Below are 17326 nucleotides of genomic sequence, written 5' to 3' on the forward strand. Positions count from 1 at the left end.
GAGCTTCTAGGTAGAGAATGGAGCAATTAGACAGGCATAAAAGGGTTGTCAGTGTTCTTTGGCTGCGGAAATCGCGTGCTCTGCTGTATGGTCCCGGCGAGCCTCAACTGTGATGTGACGTTTTTTTGCTGAAGGAGAACGCGGGGTAGTGGTCCTGGTGGAACCGAATTGATGGGGCTCTGGGCTCTCGGGCCAGGGGGGCACGGCTTATCTGCATCTATCTTAGTCTCGGGAAAATGTCACGAGATGGCACCGGCGATAAGTAGGCGTTCGGTTTCTGTACGGATACTAAGTAGTAGCTAAGATATGCAAGAGTTGTAGACTAGGACCGATGCCGGAACGCTGGGCGGCCCGCGGAGGGACTTGGCTACGAGATACCATACTCCATACACATGCCGTGTTGATAGTAGCCGCGTTGGATGAAGGCTAAGGCGTTCCAGAAGGATGCCACATGAGATACACTACAAACTTTGGGAACCTTACATGCCTCCCTCGCATGCATGGTTACGTCGAGTCGTCGTGTTGTCTTGATAGGTATCTGCCCGTCGGTGGGAATCCCGGGCATCTGCCAATTGGGAACAAGCTCTGACAGAAGCATTCTCCCCCATGACTGCAGGGGATACGACGATACAAAGTGACCAAGACGGAAGATTCTACCCATGCTATCAATAGCTCGTGGGTCTCTAGATAGTAAAGCACCGAGAAAGAGGGCTGAAGGCTGTGCTCTGTGTTTCACGCCCGAGAAACTCTGGTCAAGCTTGTCAATTACCTGCTGTCATACCTTATGCTCTGTGCTAGTCGATCAGTAATTACGGGCCTCCCGAATACAAAGCACCTTAGTCTGATGCAGCTTTTGGGGGTCCAAGTGATTGGCGAATGATGGCTAATTTGTCGCCGAATTGCAGGTTTTCCCGCCATCCGAAGAATTCCAAACTCCGTGTCTCTAGGTTCATGGTGGTAGCACTATGGATCCCCAGGAGTTCCAATTGCCAACGGAGTTGATGCAATCGTCATCTCATGTGGTCTTTCCCTCTCCCCATGGGGAAGCGGAAGTCAACCCAACGTCTCGAGGCTTGAATCCCCATCATCGGCAACGTTAGTGCTGCACGCGTGACTAAGAGAAACTCATCTTGAAGTTTGACTTTGGGGAAGGACCATGCTCTGGACTGGAGTCTCGAGTCTCACGCCCTCCATCATGTGCCGGGTTTTGTGGTGGCGCGGTGGCGTGTGCGAGACACGAGAGGAACTTGATTTCGAAGGGGGCAAGTCAACTCGCTGCCATCGGGATGACCTCCCGACTTCGTCAAGATGGGGCGGGAGGTTTACCGGGTGAGCATCCGATGGTGTGAATTTGAAACGGAGGCTCCGCTCGAGCAGGGGTATACGCAGCGAAAGAATCCTTGCTAAGAGGAAGTTGTCCGCGAGTCGTGCCGACGGCGCCTCCGCTTGTATGCGCTAGAGCGGGTAAGCGTTCGCGACGGCGCGATTTTGTACGGCAAAAGCGACTTTTTGTCTCTGGACAAGGGCCGCAAAAGAATTGGCCCATTTCGTGTTACCACAACTGTCCACGATTGCATTTGACTCTTTACGGCGTTTTGCGAAGTTCCGAATGTGCGGCTATGGGCCTGGACAACTCTTATCCGGCCTTTCCGTCCGATATCCCATCCCACAGGCGTGCGGCGCGAGGTAGTGGAATGTTGGCTTCCCTCAGCTGAAGATACACAAGATATCAGGTGAAAACATCGACTACAACAGCGCGAGCATTAATAATTAGGAAGGAGATATCGGGATGGCACCCGGTCATCCCATGTCGGTCGAGTTATCAACCTTAGTGAGGCATATTTTCCACGCTAACACTTTTTTTATACAAACGCGTGCAGTAATACCGCGTGCCGTGGTCTATACCTAGGTAACTTACTAAGAAATGCCGCGCGAGTCGAGTCTATATATAAACTAATAATAACCCCCCCTAGTTAAAATAAGAGTCCTATATATAATAGTAAGTACTTAGATATTAATAGATCTTAGCTAAATTTAACTAATCGGACTTCGTTTTTTTTTTTTTAGGGTACTTAGGCTAGAAATATTTTAAAAATAAATTATAGCTAATTAGGGTATTACTACTTAATTAAGGTCCGCTCTATAAAAAATAATTCTAACTTATACCTTTTTTTTATTCTAATTAAGTCGCGTCCCTTTTTTTAAACTTTTATATCCTTTTTTTTAAACTTCTACCCTTCGTTACGACTTTTATTAAAAGTTTTTATTATAAAACTTACTATTATACTCGAAATTTATTAATAATTAATTAAAAATATTTCCGAATTAATTTTATAATACTTTTTTATTATTATAATAGTAATAGTTTTAAGTTTTATATTAATAATAAGAAGGGCCGGCTTAAGAATCTCTTTATATTCGAGACTAATAGTATAAGTTTTATCCTTATTATTATAATTAAATACGCAATTTATTTACTTATTTTTATAATAATAAGGTTCAATAATCTTATTATTAAAAGAATTTTATTACTATTACTTAGAGGTTAATAGTTTTTATTTTAATAATTACTATTAGTTATCTTTTAGTATACTTAAAAAGTATTTTAAAAAGGGTTATTGTATTAACTTTATAATTTTTTATAAGGGATCCCTCTTTATTATTATTAACCTCGAGGTTATTTATAAGTTACTTCCTATTCTATATTAATATTTTTAATTTTATTAATAGTCTTTTATAAAATATTATATTAAAATAATATTATTTATAAAGGGTTAGGATATACCCTTAGATATTTTTTAAAAGCTTAAGGTTATTATAAATAATAAGGCGTTATTTACTATCCCTTTTAAAGAGGATAATATTATAAATAAAAATATTTCTAAAATATTTTTAGTTTATAAAACTAACTATTTTTAATAAGACGTTACTTAGATAAAAATAAACGTTAAGCTCGGCCCCGAAAAGAACTATAAAGTTTATAAATTATAGGATGTTATTAACTATAATAAGTATAACTTATTCTTTAATTAACGCTCCTCTTAACCGGATTTTATAACCTACCCTTTTTTTAATATATACGAGCTAATTTACTTAGTATTTTATAAATACTATTATTTTGAACTCGTACTAAATAAAAATATTTCTAATACGTTACTTTATTAATACCTATATATTATTATACTTAATATTAATTATTTTTAAAAATCTTTGAAACCCCTAAATAAATAGGTTAAAATAATAAAGTAATTAAAAATAAGCCGGTCTAGCCTACTCTTATTAATGATTCTAATAACAATAAGATAAATTCTTAAATAAACCCTGCTACTTTTACTTCGATCTTTATTAAAAATATAAATAAGTAAAAAATATAATTAAGGGTTAAGGGATAATAGGGAATAATTAATCTAGGGAAGTTTATAAATAAAGAGTTTATTAAAATAAAAGTATTTTACTTACCTCTTTAAAATAGTATTATATAAATTAAAAATGCCATAGTATTATAAATAAATATTTATAATAAATATATAAATAGAGGTTAAGGCTATAAATACTAAGTAGATAATATATTACTTGTAAATATTTCCTAAAACTTTCCTAAAAATTTCCTAAAAATTTCCTAAAGATTTCCTAAAAGTTTTTTAAACATTTCCTAAACGTTTTTTAAAAATTTCTTAAAAATTTCTAAAAAGTTTCTAAAAGATTTCCTAAATATTTCCTTAATATACTTTAAATATTTCCTTAATATATCTCAAATACTTTTTAAATATTTCTATCTTTTTAATTTCTATAATACTTATAAATATAAATTAATTAATAAATAATAAAATAATAAATTATTAACTTATTTCAATAAATTATTAACTTATTTCAATAAATTATAAACTTATTATATAATTGTATATTTAATATAATTTACTAGTTATTTTTAATTAAAATATTAATATTATATAATATATATATATATATATATATATATATAGTCTTATTATATTATTATTATTAATAGTTAATTAATATTATAATTAATAATTATTTAGCTAGTTTCTCTTAATTTATATAAGCCTTAGCGTTATAAATATTTTACTAAGTAAATAAAGATTTTAAAACTATTTTTAAATCATAATACGTATATTACGAGCTTAAATCCTAACTTATTAACTTATAATTTTAATAATATCCTTAACTACTTTAATAAGTTTATAATATAAAAAGTATATAAAGTTTACTAAGATAGTATAAATATTTACTAATATTATATATTAATATTATATAGTTAATATTAAGAACTGCCCGAGTAGTTAATAAAAGCAGAATATAAAAATAAATAAAAAGTATATAAAAGCTTTAAAACTAGGGCTATAATTATATTAATTATACTTAAGGTTTAAATAATAACATAATAGCTACTTATTCTCTTTTCAAATTTTAATAATAATTATTATAACTTAATATATATAATTAAAACTAAGACCTGCCCTATAAACTTATAATAGCTATAGTATATTATATATATAAAAGAATAAGAATATAGAGTAACTCTTTTAAATAAAAGAATTATAAATAAGTTATATATAAATAAAAAGTAGTAATTACGTAATAAAGTAATTATTATAATTACTTTAAGTAATCGCTTATTAGTATTTATTAAGTAATTACTTAATAAATAAAAGTAATTATTAATAAAAAATATATTTATAAGCGGACTTATATATAGTATAAACTTAAGCTAGGCTTAAGAATAGACTTTTTATAGCTTTTTTAACAATTAACTTAGTATTAAATCTTATAATTATTTTTAGTTATTCTTATTGAAAACCCCTTTTAATAAGGTTATAATTAATTACTAAAGCTTTATTTATTTTATAATTTATAAATATAATTTTAGAGAAGCTATTTATAATCATAATACTATTTACTTAGTACTCGTAGCCTTAGTTTTTATTAATATACTTATTATAATTAGCTAGTTATAATATTTTAATTACTCTTATTTAATAAGTTAACTTTATAAAACTTACTAAATAATAAAAAAAAACGACGATATTTTTTAAAACCTTAAGTATTTTTTTATTTAACTCTAAAAAACTTATTAACTTAATTAATAAACTAGCTAAGGCCGAGGATAATAAAATACTTAACGTTATTTATAACTCTAATAATAATATAGTTTTTAAAAAAGTAAATTATAAAGAAATACGACGTATTATTAAATAAAATAATAAGTAAAATAAAAGACTCGCAAAGCTTTTTAATAATAACTCTACTTAGATAGTTATAATTTTAATTAAAAATAATAAATATATTATTACTTTTTAAAATATAGTTAATGAAGCTATAATTAATTTAAGAATTAAAAAAAGAGAAATAAACGATTTAAAATAAAAAATTAGAACTCTTTAAGCTTTTATTAATATTATTAAAACTCTTATAAATAAATAAAAAAAACTCAAGTTTAATATACTTATTATTTTTAATAGAACTACTAAACATCTTAAAGGATTTTTAATTTAGATTAAAACTTATTAAACGTTTTATATTACTAATTTTTATAATAAAATTAAACGAATTATTTACGTAATAACTTTTTTTTAAAAATAAGCCCTACAGTAGTTCGAACTTTTTTAAAGAAAATTCCTTAATAATAACGGTTATTTACTATATTATAAAAAAAAAACCGTAAATATTTTTATTAATATAATAAGATTTTAAAATACTTTTAAATCTTTATTTTAAAACCTTAATAAAAAACGATAAATTAAAAAAGACCTAGCTAATTTTTAATAAACTAAGTTTATTTTATACTATATTACTAAGTTTAAAAAGCTTATAATATAATTCGATTTTATTAAAAAAACCTATATTTTCTCGTTTTATTAAGGATTAAAAAATAAAGTTAAGGACGAACTTAGTAAAGTAAAAATATTAATAGATTTTTTATATTATATTAAGCTTATTATTAAAATTAATACTTAATTATATAAACGACGTAAAAAAAGGGAGAAATACGGCGCTTTTAAATTAAATTTAATAAAAAATACTAAAGCTATGGTAAATTACTAAGTAATTATTAAAATAACTCAAGATATTAATAATAATATAATACGTCTTATAAATAATATAAAGGACCTATAGACCTTAGTATTACTAAATATAAAAAACCTCGTTAAAAAAAGGACTTTAAATACTATAATTATGATAAAATAAGATATATAATTAGAAATTATTAATAACCTAAACGTATTTAATACTAACTTATTTTAAAAAAACGAGCTAATATTATAAATAAAAAAGTCCCTTATAAATAACTTTTATAAATAGTTTATTATAATAATAACTTTTATAAATAGTTTATTATAATAATAACTATTTTATTTATTAAAATAATAAAAAATAAATAAGATAGTACTTAAAATAACTTAAAAATAGTAAGCAATTTAAGTATAACATTACTTTATTTCTTATTAAAACCCTAGTAACAAAAAAAAATAAAAAAAAGGAAATACTTACTTATTAACTTTATATTTTTAAAGAGAATAATATTCAATACTTTACTATACTTTTTTAAATTTATAAAAAGATAATAAAAAAGGGTAAAACGGAACCTATTATAAAAAATATACTTAACTTTTTTAAAAGACGTATTAAGTAAAAACTCTTAGTTAATATAAAAGAATAGCTCCTTAAGTTTAAAAAAAAAGGATTTAATATAAAAAGAATTATAAATAATCCCGTTTATATAATAAAAATTAATATATGAGCGTTATAAATTAATATACGGGCGTCGCTCTTATATAAGCGTTATTATTTTACTTTTTAATTAGTTTAAAAAAATAGTACTTCCTTATAAAAGTAGTAAAAATAATTATATTAATATAACTATTTTTATTATTCTCTCTAACCTAAGCTCTAGTTTAGAATTTTTAAAAATAAGAATACTATTATAACTTACGTACTTATTTAGAACTATTATATTACTTATTTAAAATTTATAAATTTTAAATAAGTTAATAATCTAAGCTTTTATAAATTTTAAATAAATAAGGCTTCTTTTTATTATATATTTAAAATATATAAAAAGTAAATTATAATAACGTTTATTTAACTACCTCTTTTAACGTAATTATAATAATTTATTATTATTATAAACTATTTTTTATTAGTTCTATTTTTTAAATACTAGGCTATATTAGTTATTTATTTATATAATTCTTTATTATCCTCTTTTTATTAAAAACGCTAAATTAGCTCTTTATTTATTATTAAAATAAGCTTAATATTGAGTTTTAATTTAGCTAACTTATTTTTTTCATAAGCTTAGTTAGTATTAACTTATTTTTATTTTTCAATAAACGGCCTCGCTTTTTATTATTAAGACCTTAGTTATTATAAATAATACGGGTTTAATTAACTAACCGGCTTTTTTTAAATAAAACTAGTTATAATAAAATAAACTATACTATATTCTTTAGCTTGTTATAAAGGGATATAATAATTTTAAAGTTAAGGATTTAATAATATAGATTTAAAAAAGACGTTTTTTAAAAACGCTACTAAGGGTATACTTTTTACTTATTAAAAATAGCTAAATTTAATATTTTAAAATAGATCTTATAATAATATAAAATACTTAGCTTAATTAAAATAGTATAATTTAAATTATGAAATCCGAGGGGCTTTAAAAATAGCCTCTTATTAAATAGTATTACTTTTTTTATAAACCGGCTTTACGTCCTAATTAAAATAAAATATTTTAAAAAAAGTATTATTTAAAGTTTATTTAAGTACTTAAAACGAGTACTTATATACTCTTAGTTTATAAATACCTCGTCCTTCATATAAGCTTAGTAAAAGCGTAGCTCTTAATTACTAATTATATTTTATATAACGTTAATAAGCTAATATAAGTAACTAAAACTATTTTAAAAATAACTTTTAATATTATTATTACTTAACTTAGTATTAAAAATAATATAAGTATTAAAGTTTTAGTATTTTTAAATAAAATAATAGGCTTATTATATTCTTAAAAATAAGTATATTACGTAAAGATATTAGAAGATTAGGCGTTAATTATTAAACTTTTTATAAAGCTTAGTCTAGGCTTTTTTAAAAATATACTTAGTTTTAATAAAAATAATAAGCTTTTATATTATAAAAACCTTATGATATATATAAAAGGGGGGCTTATTAATAAGTATATTAATATAAGCCTTATCCTTATTACTTAGTATAACTATTACTTATATTAATAACTGTTACGAAGGTAACTTTGTTTACCTTATTATTCGCCTTATTATCAATATAACGTAAGCAAACTATATACCATATTAATCTACGATTTCTGTAGATTATTAAAGGTATTGATTATGTAAGCAATACTGCTTATATAAGCTTACGTGAGCAATGGAAAGTACTGGAAGGTAACTGAATAATCTGGAATTTACTCGAGGCGGAATTACGTACTACGATTACGCATTCACTTACGTATACGCTTATTAATTATATCATAATTAATAAGCAATGGAATATTCTAGTAGGAGGTTTTTATGCCTATATATAGGCGTGTATTTGCCTACCTAGACCTTTCGTTAAGCAAGCAACTTCTCATATAGTAATTCAACTATATTACTCTCTTTACTACAAAAACCTCTTTTATATACGCTTATATCCCCTATATTCATATATTCTTGCTTCTATATGAATATTCACTTTTTATATTCTTTATAAGAATATCCCGTATTACCTCGTTAAAGCTATACGTGCTAGAATAACTAATATTCTTTATTATTAAACTTATTATTATTATTACTATAACTATAGTCCTTAACCTACTTCTATTTAGCCCTAAGTATAATATTAAAGTTAATATAATAAATATAAAGTTATTACTAAACGTTTAAAAACTACTTATTTAGTATAGCTTTTATTTATTTATTATAGTTTATAATAATAATAATAAGGTAACGGACTAAGTATTAGTTTATAAATTAGCAGATATTTACTAAAAAAAACCGGAAACCCTTTAGTTTTTTATTATTAATAAAGCTAAACGTAGCGTTATAAATAGATTTAAAGTAGGTCTAATTAGTAACTTAGAAAAAAGGGAGTTTAAAACGATTAGTATTATAAATATTATTAAAGCTAATTATTTTAGGGAATCGTTTTTATATTTAAAGATAGTCAAAAAAGGTTTAAATAAGGTTAATAAGGCGGTTTAGCTCGTCGTTTACTTATTTTACTATATATAAAATATCTCGCTTAGTAAATAGTTTAATTAATATTATAATTAGTAAGTATTTAGCTAGTTTTTTTTGGTTTATACGAGCCCTAGTATTATAAATATTTCGCTAGGTAAATAAGGACTTTAAGAACTATTTTTAAATAATAATACGTATATTACGAGCCTAAATCCTAACTCGTTAGCTTATAGTTTTAATAATATTGTTAATTACTGTAGTAAATTTATAATATAAAGGGTATATAGAGGCTTTAAAGCTAGGGCTATAATTATATTAATTATACTAAGGGTTTAAATAATAATATAATAACTACTTATTCTTTTCTTAAGCCTTAGTAATAATTTATTATTTATAACCGTATTTATAAAACTTATATTATTAAATACTAGCGCTTTATATAGGCCTAGGCTTATCAAACTAATTATATTAAAAAGTATATTAAATAACTTAGCCTTAAGTTTTATATTTATTCTATTTTATGATATTAAATTTATTAATTCTTATATAGTAGTTTTTTTCTAACTTTATAAGTATAAAAGATTAATTTTAACGGGATTATGCTTTGGAAAAAAATATATAATACGGTATATTTTTAACTATATAATATACGTAATATACCCTAAGTACGCGCTTAACGTAATATAATAATTTTAATACGAAAACTACTATATAATTTAGGATAAGTAAGCTACCCTTTTTAACTACTTATTAATAATAAGCTAAGTAATATATTTATATAATAATACTAATTAAAAAGGTTAATAATAGAAATTAGTTATAATAGTTAATTATAATAATGGGCTATAATAGTTAAAAGTAGCCTTTTTTAATCATAAAGGTTCTAAACTTTAATAATAACGTAGAGGTTTTTTAAAAAAGGGCTAAATAGGCTAATATTTATTATTTCTTAAAGTTTATAAAAAAAAATTTATTCTTATTACTTTTAATATTACCTAAAGCTACTCTTTATTTAAACTAAATAGATTTACTAAATAACTTTATTAAATAAACTTATTAATATATAAATCATTATTTAAATAGCTAGTTAGATAATTAATTAAGAAGTTAGCTAGTTAAAATATTATTTTAATAAGAATTTCTTAGTATATAGTTAGTAATTAGTAAGTTAAAAATACTTATTAATAAGTCTACGTTTCTTAAGCTAGGTACCCTTAGTTAGCTTAATACTATAACTATTATAATTAACGTAAGTATATTTAAGAATTAATAAAGTACTTTTTAATAATATAAAATTTAGCTAGGTAATGATATTAATATTATAAATAGCTAGGTTAATACGGATATTAAGATTTAGTATATTAATATTAACTTAAAAATTATACTTTATAGAGCTAAAAGTCCTTTTAATATAAGCTATATTATAAACATAAGGGAATATATAAAGGGCCCCTTAACCCTTAATAAAAAGGAATATATAATATAGGATTTAATTATTTATATAAGCTAATACTAAGAGGTTTTATATATATTTAAATAAGTATAGCTCGCTTTTTAAATAATTAAAAAAAGGTTAAAAGTTATTAATAAAAAGAAAATAACGGTTAAATTAGTTAATTTTAATTAATAATTAAGTAAAGAGCGTAATATATTTAGTTTTTTTTAATACGTAATATATAGTACGGCCCTAGTAAATTACTTCATTAAAGAAATAATTTCTCTTATTATTAATACTTAAAAAAACCTATAAAACATTCTTATTTATAATTTAATAAAATATTATCAATATTAATTTATACTTTATATTAATATTATAAAAGAAATATTTTAAATTACTTAAATAAAAATAAAGTTAAAAAAAAGAAAATATAAAAATATTTTAAAAACTTTTATTTTATTAGCTTATTTCCTGCTCCTATTTTTGTTAATTAAGTACTATTTTTGCTTTTATTACCCTATTTAAGCGATTTTATTTTATAATAAACTTATACTCTTTATAGGCTTAGTTTATTAAAAACTCGCGCTCTTTACGTTCTTATTTAAGCTTAAACTCTTATTTTTTTTATTTTTTATCATCTTAGATCTTATTAACCTTTACTTATTATTTTTTAAACGTAAAATAATTTATATTTATTTACGTTTATAATTAAGTAGCTTATTTTTATAAACTATTATAAAGTACTAAAGAACTTAGGGGGTTTTGATTTTCATTTAATAAAAAAAGTATTTTAAAAAATAAAATACTTATTTTACGTTAAGACCGAGTATTATTAAGATTATTATAATTATTAAAACTAAAGCTATTAAAGTTCTTATTTTAAAAACTACTTTATTAATTAATAACTAAATCTTTACGAGTTCTTTATTAAATACGAGATAGTTTTCTAATATTAATTTATAAACTCTTAGCCCGATCTTTTACTTTTTCTTTTACTTTAATAGTTAATAAGTATTTATTAAAACGTATTTTAAATATATTCTAACGTTATATTAGATATTAAAGACGGCTTATAATATTAATATTTCGATATAAAGTTATAATATATTTATAACGCGTTACGAAATCTTATAATATTAGATTTTAATCTTAGTTATAAGTATTATTGAAGTTAGTCAATATTTATAATAGCTAATTATTAATATATACTTATTAATTATAATAAGTAAAAGGAAATACCGGCTAGTCTAAATATATAAAACTAAGTAAAGGATCTTAACTATATTTATATTATTAAGTATCAAAAGCTAGTTTTTTAGAGAAACTTTGGTTATTTTATTATAAAACCCGGTTATAATATATAGTTCTCGTTTATACTTTACCTAGTTAGTATACTACGGAAAGGTCTTTATAAAATAATAAGTTATTATTAATTAAGCAGGGTATTAACGAGAAATATTTTAAAAATATTTTAAAAACGTTTTCCGCTTTCGAAATATTTCTAAAATGTTTTTATTATAAGCTATATATAGTAAGATATAATACTTATAATAAATTATATTATATAGCTCGTTATAATTAGGTATTATTTAATATTTTAAAAAAGATATTAATATATTATAAGTAGAGTCTATATTATAAGAATAATTTTTACCTAGGAGTTCTTTAATACCTCTTTTAAAATATACGTAATATAAGTATATATAGTTTTAGACTTACGTAAGCTATATTTATTAAGGGTTAAACTTTTTAATAAGGTATCTACCTAAGCTTTTAATTCCTATATTTACTTAATTTAAAGTAACTCTAAGAAGGCCGGTTTTATAAACGTATTTTTATTAAACCTAAATTTAATACTTTCGCTCTAGGATATTAAACATAGCTTGAAATATATAGTAATATATATTTATAGTTTTAGTATTTATATAGACTTATATAAAAAGTAGAGCTTTATAAGTAATATATTAGTAATTTTAAAATAAAGGTTAAGAAATATTTCGGAAATACTTTTAGTATTATAATATACCTTTTTTGCTATTTTAATTATATTAGCCCTAGATAATTTCTCGCTAACCTATACCCTTTATATATTTATAGTTTATATTAACTATAAACGACTTTATATTATCGAACTTCTATTATTTTACTTATTTTTTAAAAAAGTAGATAATTATATAATTAGTATTAGATTAGTACGTATACTAAATATACTATATACTTATTATAATATTAGAATAGCTATTTTTTTTATATTTATAAAGAAACTTACGTATATTTGCTTATTTACTTCTCTTTATTATTATAATATAAAAGCTAAGGTCTAATTTCCTTTAGGAAATAGAAGAATTTGTTATTTATAGATAATATATTATAAAAAGTCTATTGTTATAAGGCTTTAATAAATATTTATAATTATTTACCCCTTATTCTTAGCTAGGAATTCTTAGAGTTAAGGAGATTAAAAAAAGGCGTTTAGACTCGTACTTAGTTTATTAATCTTCTAAAGAATTTGAAAAATATTTTAAATAATAGCTTTTAGAGTTTTATTTAATAATAATAGAAAATAGTTATATTTATTATAAAACGTTAAAATAATAAATAATATTATCTTAATATTTTTTAAAATAAAGTATCGATATTTAACGGAATACTTTATTATTTTAAGTTTAAATAGTAGTTTAAAATAAGTTTTATTTAGTTAGTAATAACTTAGCCTTATCTTTTAATGAAATATTTAATAAGCTTATTATAAATAGGACATTTTTAACGATTCAATATAAATATATAGTATTCTTAACCCCTTTTTTTTATAAATTGCGTATCCGTTTTATTTATAGCTACTTTAATATATTATATATAATATTTCTAATTTAATAAAATTAAATAAAAGTAGTAATTTATAAGTCTTTATAGAGAATACGAACTTCGGTATACTAAGATCTATTACTAAAAATTAATAAGCTCTTATTAAATCTTTTATAAATTATTTATATTATTTTATTAAGTAATCTTATATATATACTATATTATATCTTTCTTAGCTTAAAAAAGTATGTCGTATTCTGTTCTTAATATATAACGCTTTTTTTAAATTTAGCGTATATAATATAAATAGTACTTTATTTAAAAAGAAAACGATTAGAAATATTCTTAAAACGTTTTTAAAACGTTTCTAAAATGTTTTTTTAAATAACCGGACTTACTTAATAATCTTTTTTATAATATTAAATATCTTAACTCTATTTCGTAGTATATTATACTTCTTAACGAGGTTTTTTAAAATAATTATACAATAAAAGTTATTATAGGGTATATATAGATAGGCTTTACTACCTTAATAAGTATAATAGTATTATATTATAAGTATATCTCCTAGAGTAATACTAGTTATTAAAAAACTAATAATACCTCGTCGGGTATTATATTAAATCTACTATTTTTTAATAATTCTTAATATTAAAAGATAAAAAGCTAAATATACTATGTTCTATAGCCGCTCGATTTCTTTTATAAATAAGGCTTTAGTTAAAATAATAAGCGCAACTCTATTATTAGTAATTAAAAAAAACTTAGGTATATTAGCCGTATATTAAAACTATTATATTATAATAATGCCTCGGTTATTTTAAGTTTTAGTATGGATATTTAAGCTATTAAAAATAATAATATAATTATTAGAATTATTATCTATAACCTAAATATTATATTAATATTTAGTATAGAGGTTTAATTTATATAATATCTATTTATTTAATCAACTTTTTATAAATAAGAGCTCGATATTTATAGAGATTAGGATATAAAGTAAATACGCTATCGTAATCTAAATTTTTTTAAATATTTTATAATAAATTAAATTCGCTTTATTAAAGTAAAAGTATTAAGATAATATTATTATTATATATAATAGACGAGTCTTATAGGAATAATTCTATAGAGTTAGTTATAATAAGCGAATTTTAGTATAATTAAGAGGAGATATAATTAAAAAACATTTCTAAAATAATTTAATAAAGCGTAAAATAGTATATTCCCTTATTATATAAAACTTATAATATTTAAATTAGTAATAAAGCGATTATATAATAAAATATTTCTAGCCCCTAATTAGCTAGAAATTTTCCTAAGGATCTACTAATAACTAAGTACTTATTATTATGCACGGGACTCTTACCTTAACTAGGGGGGGTTATTATTAGTTTATTAAGTCACTCCGCGAGTCATTTCTCTCCCCCTGAACCCTTGGGAAAGAAATCGTCCCGCTGTGACGTAGGAGCCCCCCGTTGAAAGGCAGTCTGGGGAAAATATGGGGTATGTTCTACCTAACCGGTGCGTAATCTAACTCAAGCGATAGCAGACTATCTGGTACCTCTTGCAGGAGGAAGCCTGTCAGGCTGATAGAGAGGGAAATCTTGGCAGCCCTTGCCGGCTTTTCCTCCTGGCTGGGACTTCGAGGCTGTAGAGAAGGCCGCGCTTGGACTGGTTTTGTACAAAAGCGCATCATTCCCAGTCCCAACTTGGGAATGGGTCTTCTCATCATGCCTCTAAGCTATCAATCTCTCTAGTGAGCTACCAGTTTCGCTTCAGTGTCAATGCATATTAACATTTGCTTGGCCACTCATTCCTCGTCTTGAGCTGTCAACGACTATCACCAACGACAACAACTCTTGACTCTTCAATTCGGTTGTCCTTCCAACTCGGACTCAGTACCTTTAGTCTAAAAGATCATCTCGACGACAATTCCCACTTCGCGTGTGACCTGTGTCTCTAAAGACTTTAAAGTCACATTTGTCTGATCGACCGCATACGAACCAACATCACGTGAAAATATCTTCATCAACTGCCAAGATGACGCAGAAGAACAAGGAGGATGTTGAGGCGTTGGGACCCGTCTCAACACATTCGCAACAAGGCCAGGTCTTGGAAGACCCGAACGCGTCTTACGATGCTGTCTTTGGTGAAATTAAAGAGGGCGGCCCCAACTACCGCAATGTAAGGAGCAATCCGGAAAAACTTTTTGGCTTGGAATGCCTAAGCCTCCATTCGGATGCTAATTACTGAATTAGGTTGGTTGGAAAGGAACAGTCGCCTTGATGATGAAGACGCAGATTGGCCTGGGAGTTTTGTCCATTCCCGGTGTCTTTGACGTCCTCGGAATTGTGCCTGGTGTGATTGCCCTGTGCTGCATCGCCGCTATCACCACGTGGTCCGATTACATTGTTGGTGTCTTCAAGCTTCGCCACCCCGAGGTCTACGGTATCGACGATGTTGGACGCCTTCTCTTTGGCCGCGTGGGTCGCGAGTTCTTCGGCATCGTCTTCTGCCTTTGTGAGTTTATCAAATCGTTCGAAGGGTAACTCAGGGACTAACCACTCTCTCCCGATCAGACTGGATCTTCGTCGCCGGCTCTGGCATGCTAGGTGCCTCGATCGCGCTCAACTCGGTTTCCCTTCACGGTGCATGCACGGCTGGCTTCGTCGCCATTGCCGCAGCGATTGGTTTCTGCTTCGGTAGCATCCAGACCCTCGGAAAGATAACCTGGTTCGCCTGGGTCGGTCTCATCTGCATCATGTCTGCCAGTGAGTGCCGCTAAACCCCTTTGGGGGAAATTCCAGATTCAGAAGCTGACCATGCATACGCAGTCTTCACCGTCACCGTTGCCGTGGGTGTACAGGACCGACCGGCTGCCGCTCCCCAGACTGGACACTGGACCTCGGACTACAAGGTCGTCGGTAAGCCCGACCTTCGCCCAGGCTTCCTCGGCGCTTTCGACGCTCGTCTTTGCCTTCGCCGGTACCCCTGCCTTCTTCTCCATCGTCTCTGAGATGCGCGATCCTCGCCACTACACTCGCGCTCTGGTCATCTGCCAGGGTGGTGTGACTGCCACCTACATTGCCATCGGATGCGTTGTCTACTACTTCTGCGGTTCTTACGTCGCCTCGCCTGCTCTTGGCTCCGCAGGTGCGACCATGAAGAGAGTCTGCTACGGTCTTGCCTTCCCCGGCTTGATTGTTACCACTACTCTGGTTATCCACGTAAGTAGATTCCAAACTTACAACCCGGTCACCAACAAACATCAATGCTAACGTTTGTGTCCTCAGTTGCCCGCCAAGTACATCTTCATTCGCCTGCTACGTGGATCCCGTCACTTGACCGAGAACACCATGAAGCACTGGGGTATCTGGCTCGCCTGCACTGCAAGCATCGCAATCATCGCCTACGTCATTGCCAGCTCCATTCCCGTCTTTGATGGCCTGGTAGCCCTCGTCGGTGCCCTCTTCGGTACTCTGTTGTCTTTCCAGCCCATGGGTTGCATGTGGTTGTACGACCATTGGGCCGAGGGAAAGCTCGAGAAGAGACCTAGATGGATCGCCATGGTCTGCTTCAGCTGCTTCGTTGTTATTAGCGGCACCTTTTTGATGATTGCTGGAGCGTACGGCTCAGTTGTTGGAATCATGGACAGCTACAAGAAGTCTGGTGGATCGGCCGCATTTTCCTGCGCCGACAACTCGAATTCTGTGTCCTCGGCCCATTAAGCCTCATGTTCGCATGATCAAATGGGTTAGGCGAGCAAGTTTGTCCGCGGGAGAACGATCCAATTAGATCCACGCGTTTTGAAATATACCCACTAGTTCTATTCCTGGATAATTCGGACCTCGATATGTTGTGACATGCCTGTACGATATCC

At 27.0% G+C, this 17326-nt stretch overlaps 2 protein-coding genes across 2 annotated transcripts, besides 1 other annotated feature; one reads left to right on the plus strand and one right to left on the minus strand.

Moving 5' to 3' along the window:
• Positions 1 to 26: 26 nt before the first annotated feature.
• CLUP02_01717 (uncharacterized protein) lies at positions 27 to 8611 on the minus strand (the record flags this gene model as incomplete). Its single annotated transcript, XM_049280755.1, has 7 exons — positions 27 to 186; positions 372 to 772; positions 829 to 963; positions 1059 to 1180; positions 1248 to 1455; positions 1557 to 1711; positions 8605 to 8611. The coding sequence occupies 7 exons, from the start codon at positions 8609 to 8611 to the stop codon at positions 27 to 29; spliced, it is 1188 nt and encodes a 395-aa protein (XP_049136712.1).
• Positions 8612 to 9095: 484 nt separating this feature from the next.
• Positions 9096 to 9167: a sequence feature (Short protein (CLUP02_01718, UQC75065.1) was converted to a misc_feature.).
• Positions 9168 to 14944: 5777 nt separating this feature from the next.
• Positions 14945 to 17174, plus strand: CLUP02_01719 (transmembrane amino acid transporter; the record flags this gene model as incomplete). The annotated part of the gene is made up of 10 exons (XM_049280756.1): positions 14945 to 14949; positions 14993 to 15202; positions 15274 to 15344; positions 15412 to 15428; positions 15496 to 15630; positions 15705 to 15966; positions 16026 to 16217; positions 16281 to 16366; positions 16392 to 16673; positions 16740 to 17174. 10 exons carry the CDS (start codon positions 14945 to 14947, stop codon positions 17172 to 17174), a joined length of 1695 nt encoding a protein of 564 aa, XP_049136713.1.
• Positions 17175 to 17326: the final 152 nt, after the last annotated feature.

Source organism: Colletotrichum lupini, chromosome 1 (assembly GCF_023278565.1).
Source record: "Colletotrichum lupini chromosome 1, complete sequence".
NCBI classification, from domain to species: domain Eukaryota; kingdom Fungi; phylum Ascomycota; class Sordariomycetes; order Glomerellales; family Glomerellaceae; genus Colletotrichum; species Colletotrichum lupini.